The 15,874-nt window shown below is 41.4% G+C and overlaps 3 protein-coding genes across 8 annotated transcripts in view; 1 reads left to right on the forward strand and 2 right to left on the reverse strand.

Moving 5' to 3' along the window:
- Nucleotides 1-1,119: 1,119 nt before the first annotated feature.
- On the reverse strand, nucleotides 1,120-6,657 carry wdr24 (WD repeat domain 24). Of its 2 annotated transcripts, none has more exons than XM_010772160.1 (11): nucleotides 6,572-6,657; nucleotides 5,337-5,415; nucleotides 4,593-5,077; nucleotides 4,193-4,370; nucleotides 3,389-4,061; nucleotides 3,159-3,268; nucleotides 2,957-3,078; nucleotides 2,759-2,863; nucleotides 2,325-2,662; nucleotides 2,059-2,243; nucleotides 1,120-1,787 (listed from the first exon to the last, which is right to left on the reverse strand). In XM_010772160.1, exons 3-11 carry the CDS (start codon nucleotides 5,071-5,073, stop codon nucleotides 1,619-1,621), a joined length of 2,361 nt encoding a protein of 786 aa, XP_010770462.1. In that variant the 5' UTR covers nucleotides 5,074-5,077; nucleotides 5,337-5,415; nucleotides 6,572-6,657; the 3' UTR covers nucleotides 1,120-1,618. The 2 variants fall into 2 exon arrangements, with proteins under 2 accessions (XP_010770462.1, XP_010770463.1); XM_010772161.1 differs by lacking the exon at nucleotides 6,572-6,657 and adding an exon at nucleotides 6,237-6,322.
- On the forward strand, nucleotides 6,241-8,883 carry LOC104946344 (uncharacterized). 2 transcript variants are annotated; one of them, XM_010772159.1, is made up of 6 exons: nucleotides 6,241-6,691; nucleotides 6,845-6,994; nucleotides 7,382-7,475; nucleotides 7,655-7,814; nucleotides 8,058-8,210; nucleotides 8,647-8,883. In XM_010772159.1, the coding sequence occupies exons 2-6, from the start codon at nucleotides 6,870-6,872 to the stop codon at nucleotides 8,823-8,825; spliced, it is 711 nt and encodes a 236-aa protein (XP_010770461.1). In that variant the 5' UTR covers nucleotides 6,241-6,691; nucleotides 6,845-6,869; the 3' UTR covers nucleotides 8,826-8,883. The 2 variants fall into 2 exon arrangements, with proteins under 2 accessions (XP_010770461.1, XP_010770460.1); XM_010772158.1 differs by having other exon boundaries at nucleotides 6,632-6,760.
- Nucleotides 8,884-9,373: 490 nt separating this feature from the next.
- rhbdl1 (rhomboid, veinlet-like 1 (Drosophila)) overlaps nucleotides 9,374-15,874 on the reverse strand; it is a 47,239-nt gene continuing 40,738 nt past the window's right edge. For all 4 annotated transcript variants that reach the window (XM_010772165.1, XM_010772162.1, XM_010772164.1 and 1 more), the window contains exon 8: nucleotides 9,374-15,874. This exon is cut by the window's right edge and continues 295 nt beyond it. The gene's annotated coding sequence lies outside the window, so the exon portion shown is untranslated.

Genomic DNA, 15,874 nt, shown 5'->3' on the forward strand with positions numbered 1-15,874 from the left:
GGACAGGGAAGCTGCTCTGAGGTTATCTGGACAGAAGTCGTCTCTGTTGGTTTCCACACTTATCTGTTGTTTATCTGAGCGGTGGTGAGCTGTACTAACGATGACAGGCTGCACACTGTGCTGGACTTCAGGCTAGAGACGTTGGCGGGCTGCCAGTTAGGATTTATGGCCCAAAAAGAGCAAAGTGTAGTTGGGGGAAATGAATAAGTAGTTCCTCTCACCGAGGTTACCCTCGAGCAAAACTTTTATCCTGAGTGCTCCACTGAAACTTATCTGAGAGGGGGAGAAGAGGAGAGGTACTGTGCAGCTGAATGAATATATGAAGCTCAGTGGAAGTCACACTGACCTGGATTCAGTTCACAATGAGTGAGAAAAGCTATGTAAACACTGAAAGGAAGTTAAGGGATAATTCGGCATATTGGACTCCTTTGTTTACTTCCAGAACAAGTGACATCACTACGTAACACTCTTGCTTGTATTGGCTAGTGCTCCAGCAGATGGTAGGTTATAGGCTAAGGGGTAGGACATCAATCACAACAGAGCCGGCCAGCTAACCAATCAGAGCAGACTGGGCTCTGGTTTCAGACAGAGGGGGAAAAGAGGTGCTGCTTGCACAGGAAGTATGAGGAGAAATAAAGAGCTTTTTGAACATTAAAGCATGGAGACATGTCCCAGTAGAGACACTACATACAAATATCAACCTGAAAATGGGCATAGGGACCCTTTAAAAGAGACATTAACCTAATCGTTAATAGCTTTTAGCAGAATGTTTTTAACAAAATATGACATCCTGTTGTATTACAACTGTGATTGAATTGTAGCTGGGCTTTAGTTTAGGAAACATATAACGGTACCATCACGAAGCAATGTAATGCAGCAGCAACATGTATTTTAGCCACACAGTGTAAACTGTTTTTAGCAAATGTTTTCCACTTCCCCTTGCCCCCAGAGAGCCCTTGCCCTCAGAGAGCTGAAGCTGTTATCCAAGCTCTCTCCTTCAACCCTCAGTTTGTGCTTTTGTGTCATTTTACACAACAATAGTCACACTTCAAAACCTCAGAAATATTCATATAATCTATTATATAACACAAATCAGACTGCACTGATCCACCACCAGTTCAAGTGTATTGCTTTATTGTATTGTGTGAATAGAGAGCTATTTCCCATATAAATTAATTCTTTATCTACAGTCCTTCAAAATAAGATATAGCATATGTACAAACATTAACAATCCACTTTATATGAACAGTCAAACCTTCCTGTACAGCCTTCAGGATTTTACTGAGGGGTTTAAAAACGATGTAAAATGCAGCAAGTGTGTTTAACAAAAAATATTGTTATATTTTCTGAATATCTATTGTAACATCAGTTTATATACAAATGGCTCAAATTCAAATGTGAATTTGTTTGAATGGCTTCCCAGGAGAGCACATAGATCCCTCTTCCTCCTTTAGACGCAGTTAATCACACATTTGAGTCGTCCTTATTTCCAAAAAGACGGGAGACTCCAGGCCAGTGTGGAGAAATGAAGACATCCCGTTGTCCCGTGTGTGTGTGTGTGTGTGTGAGGATCGACTCCCCCTCCCACGGAGCAGCAGCTGTGTGAGCAGTGGTTGGCTCAGGTGTACTCACACAGGTGTCCGCAGCCGGCCGGGCAGTGAGCGCTACTCTTCAGCCAGTTCCTGATGTGCTCCAGATGTCCTCCGTGATTGCAGCCCTGACACCACACAAACAGCCCCTTCACCACGTGGTGGCACACCGCACACACACTGGCACACTGGTGGCACCTGGAGGAGAGCAGGGCATCAGTCAGAGCTGGGGTTATTAAAGATTTAAATAAATACTCAGTGTTCTGTACAGAGGGGGCATTGAAAGGAATACTCTACCCACACAATTAACGGTTTAACAATTACTCACCATGAATAAGCATATATTCTCTTTTTGAGATATCGTTCTGCCATGTCATTGATAATTTTGAGGGTATTTTCCTATGTAGAATGTAATAATGTATGTTATTCCTGTGGAGACTCCAGGAAGTAACTGGCGTGAACATCATACCTGTCACAGATCCAGCCCCTGTTGCTCATTGGCCGCTTGCAGTTGCTGCAGTTGATGTGCAGCGTGGTGGACGTCTGGTTCAGGCAGGTGATGGCGCTGCAGGTGCTCAACTTGATCACCTCATTGGACACGTTCCACAACTCAAACCTCTGCAGCAGGTCGATGTAGGACGTGTACCAGTGCTCCTGAAATGGAAACACAACTTAGTCAGAGATCTACAAAACGGCAATGTCGTAAAGGACTAAAGATCTCAACACACGACTGACCTGCGTGAGGTCATCGATCTCTTTGCGGATGCGTTCCCCGAGGACGATCAGCACGGAGACGGCCATCTGCACGTCGCCTTTTTCGGCGTAGTAGCTGAGCATCTTGCGCACAATGGGGCAGAAGAAGCTGGCCGGAAGCTGAGGGGTGAACAGCGGCTGGGAGATGGAGATGAGGGAGAAGGACTCGATGGGAGTCAGACACGTGACCTCCGCCTCGTTGCCGCTGACGTGCGGGGAGTCGGCCTTGTCCTGCTGGAGATGCTCTGGAGCCGACGGGTTGTCCATGATCTCGTGTCGCAGCTGGAAGGCCTCCTGAGGCAGCGTGTACTCCTGCTCCTCTGGTGGGACAATAAGAGCAGAGATTAGACATCAGAGTGCTGAGCATGGAGAGCAGCAGTCACTGACAGAAGCTAACTCTCAGAGACGGGACTGACCTGTTTGGTTGTCGTGCTCCATCGAGTAGAGATCGTCATCATCTAACTCAGCATCACCGAACATATACTCCGCCTGGCCCTCGCTGCCCTCCGTCTCCTCGTTATCTGAAGGGTAATAGAAACGAATGGCTTTAATAAAATACAAACCACAGGAGGACAATCCAGATAAGCCTGTAGGAGTTTCATGGCCGCTCTCACCTTCATTATTGTTGCTGATGAGCGAGTTCCCGAGCTCCAGGTTGTCCTGCCTGCTCTCTCCTTTACTGCGCTCCAGCCTGCTCTCTGCGCCCATCCCTGAGTTCATTTCCTTCATGTTGAAACTGGAAGTATAACGAACATCAGCATTAGATGACAACTTGTGTTGCTGTCTTTGTAATGGCACTATGAAATAGTAGTTTACCTGTTCATTAAAGGCAGGGTGCCCAGTTTACTGAGCGGGTGGTTTGGACCGGGAGTGAGGTTTGCTGGGTCTGAGAACATGATTCTCAGCATGGTCCAAGTTGTGGAAACCTTTGTGTTAAAGAAGACACATATTGGTTATTCATAAACACATGCAAAGGACAATTACTGTATGATTCATGGAAGTAAAAGTATTACAGCGTTGAATACAGATTTGTTCCCGTGTCTGACCTGAGGCCTTTTGAGCTCCCGGGCCACTTTGGCGTTGTGATCACAGAGCTCTGCGAAAGGCTTCCCACAGAGGAGGTAGAGCTGTGCCGTCTTGACAAACCAGTCCATGCAGTTACTGTCCAAGTCCGTCTCAAAGACACTGAGGGCGCTCGACACATGGGCAAACTGTTCAGTCTGGTCGGGCTTCTTGAAGAAAAAGATGGGGTAGCGGCGGTCTCCCCCGGGGTACGGCTTTCTGTTGGAGTCGCTGCTGATCAGACTCTCCTTGGCTGCAAAAGCCAAATCCCCAAACAGTCCGAAGCACAGACCCTCGGGGTTGGCCTTGTCCACGGGACGAGTGGCGTCCTTGAACATGTGTTGGTACAGAGTGCTGTCTTTAGAGCCAGAGAGCAGGAAGTGAGGGTCGTGTTGATGCCGCCACACGATACCCGTGGTCACATCCTTGTGTTCCTCAAAGGTGGCGAAGGGAATGAAAGGTCGTCGGACGTCCCACACATAGATGTTGTGATCCACCATCATGGAGCAGGTGGCTAAATGGAACTTCTTCTCAGGCCGCCACTTGACCCGCGCCACTGAGGCGATGGTCTGGACACAGAAGATTTCCTTGGTCCGGTTGGTCGTCATGTCCCAAACTTTCACCATCTTGTCCCTGCCGCCAGTAGCCAGCCATCCCCTAAAATAAAAGGTAACGGTAGAGAAAACCATTTAGGAATTACAATTAAAACCCTACTAAAGCACTAGTATGACACAAGATATAGGAAAACCTTTCATTTCTAAGTTTGTTTGAGTCACACTTTCTTGTACCTGTCATCAGGGTGCCAGTCGCAGCAGAACACGGGTCCAGTATGAGCGGTGAACATTCGCTCGTAGCGGTCTGGCCGCCGGATGTCCCACAGCTGGACATTGCCATTTTCAAAGGACGCAGCAAAAGTGAAATAATCCTTCATGCTGAACTGGACGTCCCTTACACTCTCTGACTGACCTGGAAGAAAGAAAATCAACAAAATAATTAAGCAAGTTTGTTTCATATTTTTCCTACAGCAAAATATTATTTCTGCTATAACAGAAACTGGTTTAAACAGAATCCCAGAAAAGAAATGCATAAAAATGCAAAACTGAAGTATAGAAGTAGATTGTTCAATACATTCAGCAGTTGTATTTCACTTTATACTAATGGTCAGAGGCTTATCATATAATATCCTACCTGAGAACGTGCTGACGGACTCCTTCTTGCGCAGGTCGAAGCACTTCATGAAGCCATCCTGCGAGCCACTCAGCAGCATGTACACCTCTGTGGGGTGGAAGCACACCTTGTTGACGGTGCGTTTGTGCTCCGTGAACAACTGGTCCTGCTTGTTACGGGACGGTTTCCCCAGGTTCCAGGTGACCACCGCCCCGTTGGTGGCAGCCGTGGCCAGCAGGTTCTCCTCCATCTGGTGCCACATGACATCTGCACAGCTGAAGTTGAGCGAGGGTTTGCGGCCCACGCGTAGATTCAGCTTCTCCACAAACTGATCCTCCTCCAGAGCGTAGATCTTGAAGATGTTGCGGCCGGCCACCACCACCTGCGAGGCGTCACGGCACACGCTGATGGCGTTGGCCGGAGCGTCCAGGTGGCAGAACATCGTTCGACCACTGATGGCGCTGCTGCCGAGGGCTGTGGTCACCCGTGACATCTTCTCCATGTTCCTGCAGCACAAAACCGTGTTTTTACTCAAGCTCAGAGACAATAAAGTTGCATCCGGTGAACTGTAAATTAATTTGTTACTTTTACAGCATTCTATGAGCAATATGTCAAATGTATGTATGCAGTTCCGAAAACCACCAGAAGATGGCACTACAGGATGTTACATGTATACAGTACTTGGTGAAGAGGGAACAAAAAGTGGATTTAAGTTCAACATACTGTAAGTGTGTTTACCATTCTAAAAATAAAACTTGAACTTACTTGTTGAAGAACCACCGGTGTTGTTATTTTCTGCTGCAGCACAGAGTCTTCTTCATGTGCTCCCATGAGAGCCAATTAACTAGAGAGAGAAACACACAGCATGATGTTATCTGGGTTCATACTTAGGACAGATATTTTAAGTCTATCACAATTGAATGGTACAAATGTATTTAGCCACTGTGGAGTAGAGCTGCTAAAATAAGTCAGCTAATTGATTAGATTAAAAATAATCGCAAACAAATCAAATAATTGTTCAAGTAATTATTAAATGCAAAAATGTCAGAGATAATGTTTCAGCCTCTTTAATATGGATATTCCCTGCTTTTCTCTGTTTGTTTACCACACTAAACTGAATATGTTCGTAACTATCAGAAACGTTATTTAAAGACATTAATAGAGCTGGGATGGAAATGTTATTAAAAGGAATAATCTATAAAATAATTGACAGATTAAGTTTTAATGAAAACATACCTTAGTTGCAGTTTATGTTGAGATTTAAAATGTCAAAAGTCAAAAACTATTTTGGTAGCAATACATTGTTATGGATGATTTCCTAGGGAAACATACATGAACCTAGAGGAGACATTCCTGAGGTATGAAAGGTCTCTAGGACGACATTTAGCTGGGAGAAATAGGAACGCTTCTTCTAGCAACAGATTCTCATTTTAGGTTTTTATACTGTCCCTTCTGTTTGTTTACTTCTGTCTCATCTATATAACGTATTGCTGTGCTGAGGTTTGTGTTAACCCATTTCTACTTCGTGCTGGAATTGACCAATAGCTGCTTTAGCTCAACTGAAGATATAATGATGCTGTCAAGACAAAACGAGGGATCCCACAATTGAGAGCTTCTCCCCTAAACAACATGTGCTACTATTCACATTGACCTATTATTACTTACATCCCCTTGGTTTTGTGCTTAAGTGGTGGTCTAGTCTCCTCTGAAATTGGGTTGAATTGTAGATACGTTTCTCTTTGTTGTTCACTTGTCTGTGGGCGTGTTGTTGGCTGCTAACAGCTAAACTCCTGCACAGTGTTTTCACCATAAACATGACAGGAATGTGATGCTAATGCTAGCTGGCTAACCTAGCTACCGACTACTTTTGCAAAGACGAAACGCGCACGACTCAAGTTTCACAATTATGTCGGACAACTAGAGACATATTTAAATAATATATCCAACTGGGGTACAATGTCTATGCAAGGTAAATAATAGAGTATTTTAGGAGGACAAACCTTCTGAAACTGTTGCTCACTGCTTGCGGCACCGGAAGTAGTATTTTGCACTGTCATCTCGCGAGAATTCCGTTACGGAAGCATCGACACTACTACAATTCATTCAGGAGTCTTCTGAAGGTTTTCCCCTCTTTTTTGTTCTGTTTTCATCTGTTCTTTAAAAGTGAACGGTGCATTTGTTGAAACGAGGTATTTGAATAGATATATTAGTATAAATGGTACAGTGCTGTAGAATAGAGGTTGTAAACTGCTTTTGTTTGCCTATGTTTGCAGGTGATGGTGTGATCTCTCTGCAGCCATGAGTTCTCTGTTTTCTTGTGAGGAACCAAACACATGGAGGACAGTGTTTGGCAAATACTGGGATGTAGTGGAGGCCAAATCCAAAAGCAAGAAACCTGGAAAGCTGCTGGACCTCGAAAAGTGGTAAATAATTATTCCTGCATTTTCCAAAATAGATCTAAGAGACTTTTCAAATAATTGATGTTAATGTTCTCAACACATGAAGGAACACTTTATCCTTCAGTCCATCACAACGTTTTTAAATCAACACATCTGGAGATACATGGTTTTAACTAGACATAAAAGGTTGAACATCTGTATATAAATGTCTATATATGAGGAGTCATGTAATCAAATTGTCTTGCTATTTCTGCATGAAAAACGACTGAAACGAAGTAACATAATAATTGCCATTAACTTGTCTGTTGATCAAGTAATCGATTAATTGACTAATTGTTCCAGCTCTGAAGTTGTTCCTTGTTTTGAGCGTGAGATTTGAACTGAGACTGACCTGTGAGTATCTGCTGTCAGGTACCAAGAGGAGCTGCCGACACTCATTTCAAGTCGCCCTGACAAACATGTCACTCAGTCGGAGCTGGTGAGACTGATGGAGTGGAAGCTCACTGTGAGTGACATCTAGACATAAAACCATAATAATCCCAGAGGAACTGGGTTTTTGCAACACAAAAAGATTTTGTCAGCAAATAATTCCTCAGACATATCGTATTGCTATGCAGAGCCACTAAGAGGCTGACAGAGCCTCAGCTGTGTCCTTGAGTGGCCCTGTGTGCTTTTACTCCGCAGAGAGGGAAGTTCAGGCCGAGGCTGCAGCAGCTGGTGGCGTCCAACAGTGAGGACACCGTGGAGAGGAGCTCCAGAAAGGCCTTCAGCCTCCTGCCTGACGTGAAGGCAGCCATCGCAGAGCTCAGCTCCCTGAAAGGAGTCGGCCCAGCCACTGCCTCAGGTTAGCACAGCATCTATATTCTGCTTCTGCACACGCTGAATCCAATCTGCTTTCATCAAACAGATAAAAGCTTTGGAATTCACACTGATAAAACATCTCTGTGTGATCCTCTTAAAGTGAGTTCTCTCTCAGTGAGTGTGCTACCTCTGTGTGGCTGGGACTCCCTGCTCTGTTTGAAAAGTTTGTATTCTCGTCATTGCCACCCTCAGCTTTGCTCAGGACTGACTGTCCATTTTGTTCCAGCTGTGTTGTCGGCAGGAGCTCCAGAACAGGCTGCGTTCATGTCAGATGAAGCCATGGAGAGCGTGCCGGGCCTGAAGCCCATCCAATACACAGCCAAGCACTACGCTCTGTACCTGGGCAAAATGGTCCAGTGTACTGAGAAACTAAACAAAGGTGAGCTAATGATGCAGACACGAAGGGTGGTGGGTGCATCTGGATTCTACATTGTCAAAAAAGCACATTAAATATGATTCTACAAACTAAAAAGCAATTAGCTTATAAAGAGACTAGCTTATTGTCTGATCAAACCTCATATCTGTGCTTTTAAATCAAGCCTTTAATATTTTATGTTTACCTTTTTATTAGATTAAATTTGAGACTATTAATTATACTTTTTGCACAGCACTGTACATTTGAATCCTGTTTAATCAGTTTTCTCGAAATTTTTAACAGTGGCTATAAAAACTGAAAGATGTAACGTTTTACTGCTGCAACACATTAAATCAAAGGAAATGTTCTCCCTCTCAGTCTTTTCCCCTTGATTTGGTAAAAATAGAAGCCCAATAAAATCCACTTTTCCTCTGATGCGTGTTCTGTCCTCTCCCCTCAGCGGACCCCCTGCAGGACTGGACCCCCCACAGGGTGGAGATATGTCTGTGGGCGCAGGCTACAGCCAAACAGCAGCAGATCCCCCTCCTGGAGGAGGAAGAAGTGACGACGAGAGTGAAGAAGAACCGCTCAGAACCCGACGCTGACCAGAGACCAGGGAAGAGGCTCAGAACAAAATGAACACTTCTACATTGAACTTTCTTTTGTTTCTGTTTTCAAATTAATAAAGGCTTTATATCAAATACAGCTCATTTAGATTCTGTCTTTTGGAGAACATGTTAATAATGTTTGCGTTAACAGGGTTTGGGAGCAATGGATTACATGTACTGTATTTCCTTAAATACGTAATCTGATTACTGTTACATTTCTAAAATGTGGGAATTACTAGCAGGATTATAATGTTACAACTTTAATTTGATATTGAGGTAATCCAAAAGTAATGGGAAGTAATCAGGTTCAATTCAAGGTTCAAGGTTCTTTATTTAGTCATGTGAACATAGCCACAGTGTAGTTATACCGATGAAAATCTTGTGTCAATGGCTTCTCCAACAGTGCAACACAAAACACAGATAAACAGACAAATATAGTGCAAGTAAATAGTAATATAAAAAGAAAAATAGTTTAAAAAAAGTTAAATAGTGCAATAAGAGTCTATGCAAGTTATTGAAATAGGATATATAGGTAAATAGATAAATAATTAAAAAATATTTTTTAAGTAGCAGCCAGATGAATATTAGGGATGTTGTTTCAACTGTTCAGGTGTTTAACGGTCTTATTACCTAAATTACTTTAGTGATTACATTTTTTGCAGGTTACCATTTATTGTTACATTTTGAAAGTAACCCTCCCAATCCTGTTGGTAAAAGATCATTTTTTAAGATCAGTTATTGTTTAGTGCAATACAGTATCATGTTGTAATTCATACAGCTTTAAGCTAAACTATTTCTGAATAACGATGATGTTCAGGGCTTTAAAAGTATTACTTTATTTACTGATCATTTATTTATCAATTCATTATATTGTCTATTAATCTTCTGCAAACAGAGCAAAATACACATCACACTCAATTCATGGTCACATTATCAAACCAATAATCCCAAGATATTTAGTTTACAATCCGAGGATTTAAAATACATTTGAGGAATCTGAAACAAGTACATTTGAAGTTAACCTTTATTAATTGTTGCTTAATGATACCCCTTTGAGAAAAACACTAAATACAGCAGTTAGATGTTGCCACAGTATTGTTCTTTATTTATATTGTTTCTAAATTAAAGCAAAGTACAATGAACAGTACAAAATAAAACAAAATATATTCATATATATACAATATAAAATGGTTCCGTTCAGAACATTTAAAAAGTACAATAGATTGTGAAATAATTAACGAGGACTTCGATATAAATTATCCACATGTACATTTAATTTTTCCTTTAGTTTCCTCTTGACCGAGATAAAATAGCTTCTTCTGCTTTTTCTTTTTGTAAACGCTGTTGTTGGAACAACCTCTTGTCTGGTCTGAGAGATTGAACCTCTAAGCTTGGCACCATTTTTATTAATACAATTAAGCAGCTCATGAACAACTACCACAGCAGCACAGATATGACTTTTATTTTTTAAACCTTCAGAGGGAAACTCATTTTACGAAACCACCTGCTGATCTTGCATGACCTCTTTGAATGGCTCTGTCTTTTTTTGTGAACATGAAAAGAAAACTGTACCAAAGCTAAAGACTGGGAAACCAACGATGTTCTCTGTTACAAACCAGAATAATACACTAACTCCAGAAGGAAACCCTGAATGCCTTTACAGACACACTCTTTATGCTTGTTTCTAGCAGCGATACATACAATCAGTGGTCATAAACCATCTAATGTTGCTAGTGGCTAATGTTGCTAGTGGCTAATGTTGCCATTTACTAATGTTGCTAATGTTGCTAGTTGCTAATGTTGCTGGCTGCTAATGTTGCTAGTTGCTAATGTATCAGTTCTTGAACTATGACAACCTGCAAGCATTTAAATTCACAGATGCATGTTTAGTTTGTGATGTCCCAGCCAGTTTATGTTGTTTCTGTTCAATTAAAATTACAATCTTGAAGATTTCGTTATCTTCGACAGGACATATGGCGATAAGCAGTAATTGCAGTGTATCGTGTTTTTGGATCTAACTTCCCAAAGATTGCCAAAAGATTGTTTTTCCCGGGAATGTCACCACAGACACCCAGTTTTTCATTATACCGCAAAAATAAGAGATTTGATAAGTTATCATCAACATTGTTATACCTTTATTAGCAGTAGCGATTTACCCAATATTTATCTAAATGAAAATCTTTGATATTGTTATTTTAATATTAAAACTAAAATCTAACCTTGACACTGATTTTATGTATCTAATGCAGGATCACTTTGAGAACTACAGCCAAAAGTCTGCTTTTCGGTGCCAAACCAGCATTTCAGGTTTCAACGTCCTCAGTAAATGTATTGGTTGTTGCTACAGCAGCCTGCTTTAGTTGCACAGTCCTGCAGTGAGTTACCCATGTATATCTAAGTAGCAATAAAGACTAAGAAAAGGCAACCTGGCAGCAGTTCAGAGCAGCTACAGGATATATTAACAACCTCTCAGTTGTTTGCACTGCGGCTTATCGCTCTTATGGATTCTGTGCATGATCATGGAGAGAAACACAGCAAAGCAGCCTTTCTGCCCGGAGCTAAAATGTGGGCGTGTATACGATAACAAGGCATCGGGCATAACAGCACAATAGATTGGCATAGGGAGGTAAAAAAGCATCGAAGAATGTTTATGGCAGTAGAGAATATGGCAACATGTATACATTAAGTGCAAAACAGCCCATGTTAGATGAAATACAGCAATAGGAAATAAGCAAAGAAATGTCAAGTATGCTGCATTTTTAGGACGAAAACAGAAATGAACATTATTTTGTGTGCAGTCACATCAACCAGGGTTCATGTATGATAACTCAGCAGATCTGTAAATGTGTCTTCTTATCATAAACAGTTGAATCTCAATCACTCAATTGTCCATCAAGGCTCCCTTACAGTCCAAATGGCGGCAAATATCCAGAACAGAGATGTATTTAACTTATATTGAGGCCAACTTATGTGGACTCTAACATTGGAGGTATGAAATTGATCTGCAGATGCTACGGTTCAAAATGAGACCAACCTTTAAGTGTGTTTTTTATACCAAAACAAAGGCTTGCTACAGAATATCAAAGACTTGTTTTCAGCCTAGTAGATTGACCTCAATGCTTTCCTACTAAAGCAGTTGTTTTGTTTTGCAGACAAAGATGAGCGGTAGCAGAAGGCCAATAGCACTAACAAAAATAGCCAATTTCATCATGTTGAATCTAATAGGATCTCAAAGATTTTAACTCTGCAAATCATCAGGCCGGTTTAGAGGAGTCAGCAGTGAGCGAGGGTATTAAACAGTCAATAAAATAGCTTTCTCAAAAACTGTTAATCACTGCAACCATAAGAGGTCCTTGAGCATACAGTCATGAAAACACAAACACTATGAGGCATTTTTTAGATACAAAAAAACAACCTGTTGCCTAGGTTTCATGGTGTCTTAACTAAGGATTTAATTGTTTTTAGTTATAAATCAGGCTATGTTGTGTGCAAGATTAGCTGCATCACAAACACAATGCATGATCTCCAAGAGACTCAAACAGTCTGACCTTTTTAACATCATCTCCTACTGCAGTCTTGACTGTGTTTAACCAATCAGGTGGGGCATGTGTATTACTTTAAGTGATGGATCACATTGTTTATTATTTATCATACGTTATTGATAGTCTGCTTCTATTCAGCTCATGCCATCCCTCACCACGCCTTCCCTTTGTACTGATGAAAACAAAAGTGTCACTCAAAAGAAAGCGATTAAATTAACATCATGCAGCCTGTCAGGTCCACTTATTAAAGGAAGATATCCTGTTTACGCACGCGGCCATGCATCATCCTGACAGGGGGGGGGGGGTGCGGCATGATGGGAGAGCACGTACGCAGCAGCAGCTGGTTTTATAAAGACACCTTCTGATGTCCCTCACTAACCATTTAACGTCATATACTGTTAACCAGAGGATGGGAGACAGGCCTCTATCACTTTCTTTAAGTTGCTGAAAGCTGAGTGGCTGAGGAGACTTGTCGTACAGATAGGTAAAAAAACTACTCTTTAAACTGGTCTGTAACTTTTCGTCTTGTATTTTATACCTTTCATATTCTATTTGAGCTTGTTTTTGTTGGTTGTGGCTCTAATGCTTTTAATGTTTTTGAATTGCCTTGTTGAAAAGTGCTAAAAAAGCCTAAAAACATTTCCTGTCCACCTGTTTTTCTAACATGCACACACTTAATTTGTTCTTGTGTTGAGGATATTGTCTGCCTTTTTCAGAAAATAACATAATAGCGAATCCAAAACTCTGCATCTCACTTTGTATGAGAACAACTCAGGTTAGTATCTGTTTAGGGGGACACAAACTCACTGTTTTTAATCCTGCATGTACTTAGAGTAAAGGTAATATTAACATTTAATGTGCTCTAGAAAAACATTTACTAGCCCCCTTTTACAGGCCCTCTGGGTTCCTGTGAATCTTCAGTTAAAGAGGAACATTAACCTCTTCTCCGGGATCCTCTTTATCTTCATTATAGGCTAACAGGATATGTGTAAATTATTCATCGATGCATCTTTGCTATCCTGAGCAAAAAGTATTTCGTAGTATACACAGGAGTTCCCATCAAGGATTCTTTAACACCACGTATTAGCTTATCCTTTCCTTTTAATGCATCCGAAACAGCGATTTTCTGGCTATGGATTTCCTCATTTAGCGCCGAGTCTTCTGTCACTACGGACAGTTTCATGTGGAACAAATGCAAAGAAATGTATTTATGACCGACTATCAAAATTGGCAAACACATAACATTTTTTACCCTCATGCAGCCAGTGGACATTCAAATGAATTATTGATTGAAGGCTGAAAAATGGAACGTAGCAGGAGAAAATCTAATTGCCATCCTCGCCTCAGCTTTCCAAAAAGCTTGAATCACTCAGCAGAAATATATGACAGAAGCACTGTCCATATTTTGTTACTTGCAAAAGAAGAGTTGCTGCAGGGGGGGGAGAGGAGATGTGCGCACAAATTAAAGCTGCGAACAAGTTAACGAACAAGTTGTAAAAATGTGTCTCGCTACATGAAAATATCTGTTTTACAGGCTGCACAGTTTGTCTTCTTTCACATCACCTGTTTCAAAATAAGGATAAATGTTTGATCACACGAACAAAATTAAAGCTACCAATCCAACATCTTTTTCTTTCACCCTCTCCAATTAGTTCTTTCTATGGCTTATTTTGTAAAGCACTAAAGATTTATAAAATCAAGCTTGTGTGGGGATTCTGCCTCGTGGATTATTTTTCAGAGGAGCATACGGGACAGGAGTAATCAGAAGAACAACAATCATAGCAATAAGTTTGCACCATTTGAAACTCTTCCCCGTCAAAGAGGAGATGAGACCAAATAAATATACTCTTGGTTATGAACATACGATATACACATCCACTATCAAAAAGAAAAATGGGGACAGCTTAATAACACTCTTTTTTTCTTTTCTTTATAGGTACATTCCTTTACAAAAGTATACAGTCCCTAAGGATGAGAAACTGAGGTATAGACCGGGCCCGACAGAGACCCCAATGCCCTCTGGGACGCAAAGGTCAGAGGTCAGGTGATGACACATCCACGCCCTCCCCAGTCCAGTCTGTCAGAGCGAGAACAGGCAGGGGCCAGTGTGTGTGTGTGTGTGTGTGTGTGTGTGTGTGTGTGTGTGTGTGTGTGTGTGTGTGTGTGTGTGTGTGTGTTCTCTTCGGTTTGTCCACGTTGACCTTCAGAATTAGGCGGTGGCTGCTCTCAAAGACAAAAAGGAGAAACTGTGTGAGTGTGTGGGTGAGTGTGTGTGTGTGTGTGTGAGTGTGTGTGTGTGTCCTTGTCTCGCTGAGAGCCACAGAGCATGACATGGCATATTTTACACGGTGCGCTTAGCAAGTTGGTGTTTAGTTCGACAACAGGAGGAGATCACCCGGGGAAGCGATGACCATCCAGGAAACTTGATCCGTCTTTTTTCTAGCGAGCTTCATTTTTTTTTTTTCCATGTCACGCAGTTCGCTTTCATTTCCCATCCTCACGTCTATGTTGTGTGAAATGAGTCTCGGTATCCACAGTGTAGGTATAATGCCATGTAAAAAATGTAAAAGAAAAACGGATGTCTTCTCGTTTATAAAGATCCCATGAGGTGAAAATGAAGATGTCTTCTTTAAACGTGCCTGAAATCTTGCGTTTCAAATCACCCTCTCATTCTTTCTGCTTTGGGAGAACCATTTGCACTCAAAGCATTTTGTTTTCAAATTGGGCAGGAGACCCTTCTTGGCAACTCAATTTGAGAAAAACGTTCCGTAAGTTGTTTTTTGTTTTTCAATCAGCGATTTTGAAAACGCTACAGTCGCCCCAGTGAGTTACAACAGGGCTGTGGAATCACAAAAACACAACAGGAATCATATTTCATTTGGTTGTTCAGAATTTTTTTGTTTTATTGCTACCTTTTAGAAATAAACTTTTCCTGAAATTCTTCTTTAATCTTAATGTAAAGCAGCTGCAGCTCTGACTTTTGGCACAGCCCGAGGACTCAGATTCAGGCGTACACTCTGCTTAAGTGCAGATCTTGATAAAAGAAACATTTCTCTTAGTGTTTCTCCAGCATTGTCACTCTACTGTTTGCCTCCCTTGTATTCCCTTTGCTTTTCACCACAGGCACGTGTCAACAATGTATGAGAGATGCACACAAAGAAACAAATGATGAAACAGCTTTTCAAGAAGCCTCTGAAATAAAGAGCATGGCGGATAAACGCTCACTGAAAGGTTAGTGCTGGTAATGTGGATGAGATTTCAAACGTATACATCAAAAGATACAACGCTCCTCGAAATGGATCTGAGGAACTTTCACCTGTTCTTGTTGCTACTGTAATCCATCTTTAATAAAAGAGACATATTTCTTTGATTTGCAAAGTATCTGTAAAAAAGGATTCTTAGATTTTTTTTTGTTTTGAATGATTTCTTATAATTTGGGTCTAACTTGAGAGGAAATGCTAAGTATGGTCCAAGAGGGATTTTTTTTTTTATTTGAGTCAGTGTGTGTGTGGATTAGGACCTGTGGAGGGGGAGGGGG

The sequence above is a fragment of the Notothenia coriiceps genome, unplaced genomic scaffold (genome assembly GCF_000735185.1).
Source record: "Notothenia coriiceps isolate Sejong01 unplaced genomic scaffold, NC01 NC01_scaffold00010968, whole genome shotgun sequence".
NCBI classification, from domain to species: domain Eukaryota; kingdom Metazoa; phylum Chordata; class Actinopteri; order Perciformes; family Nototheniidae; genus Notothenia; species Notothenia coriiceps.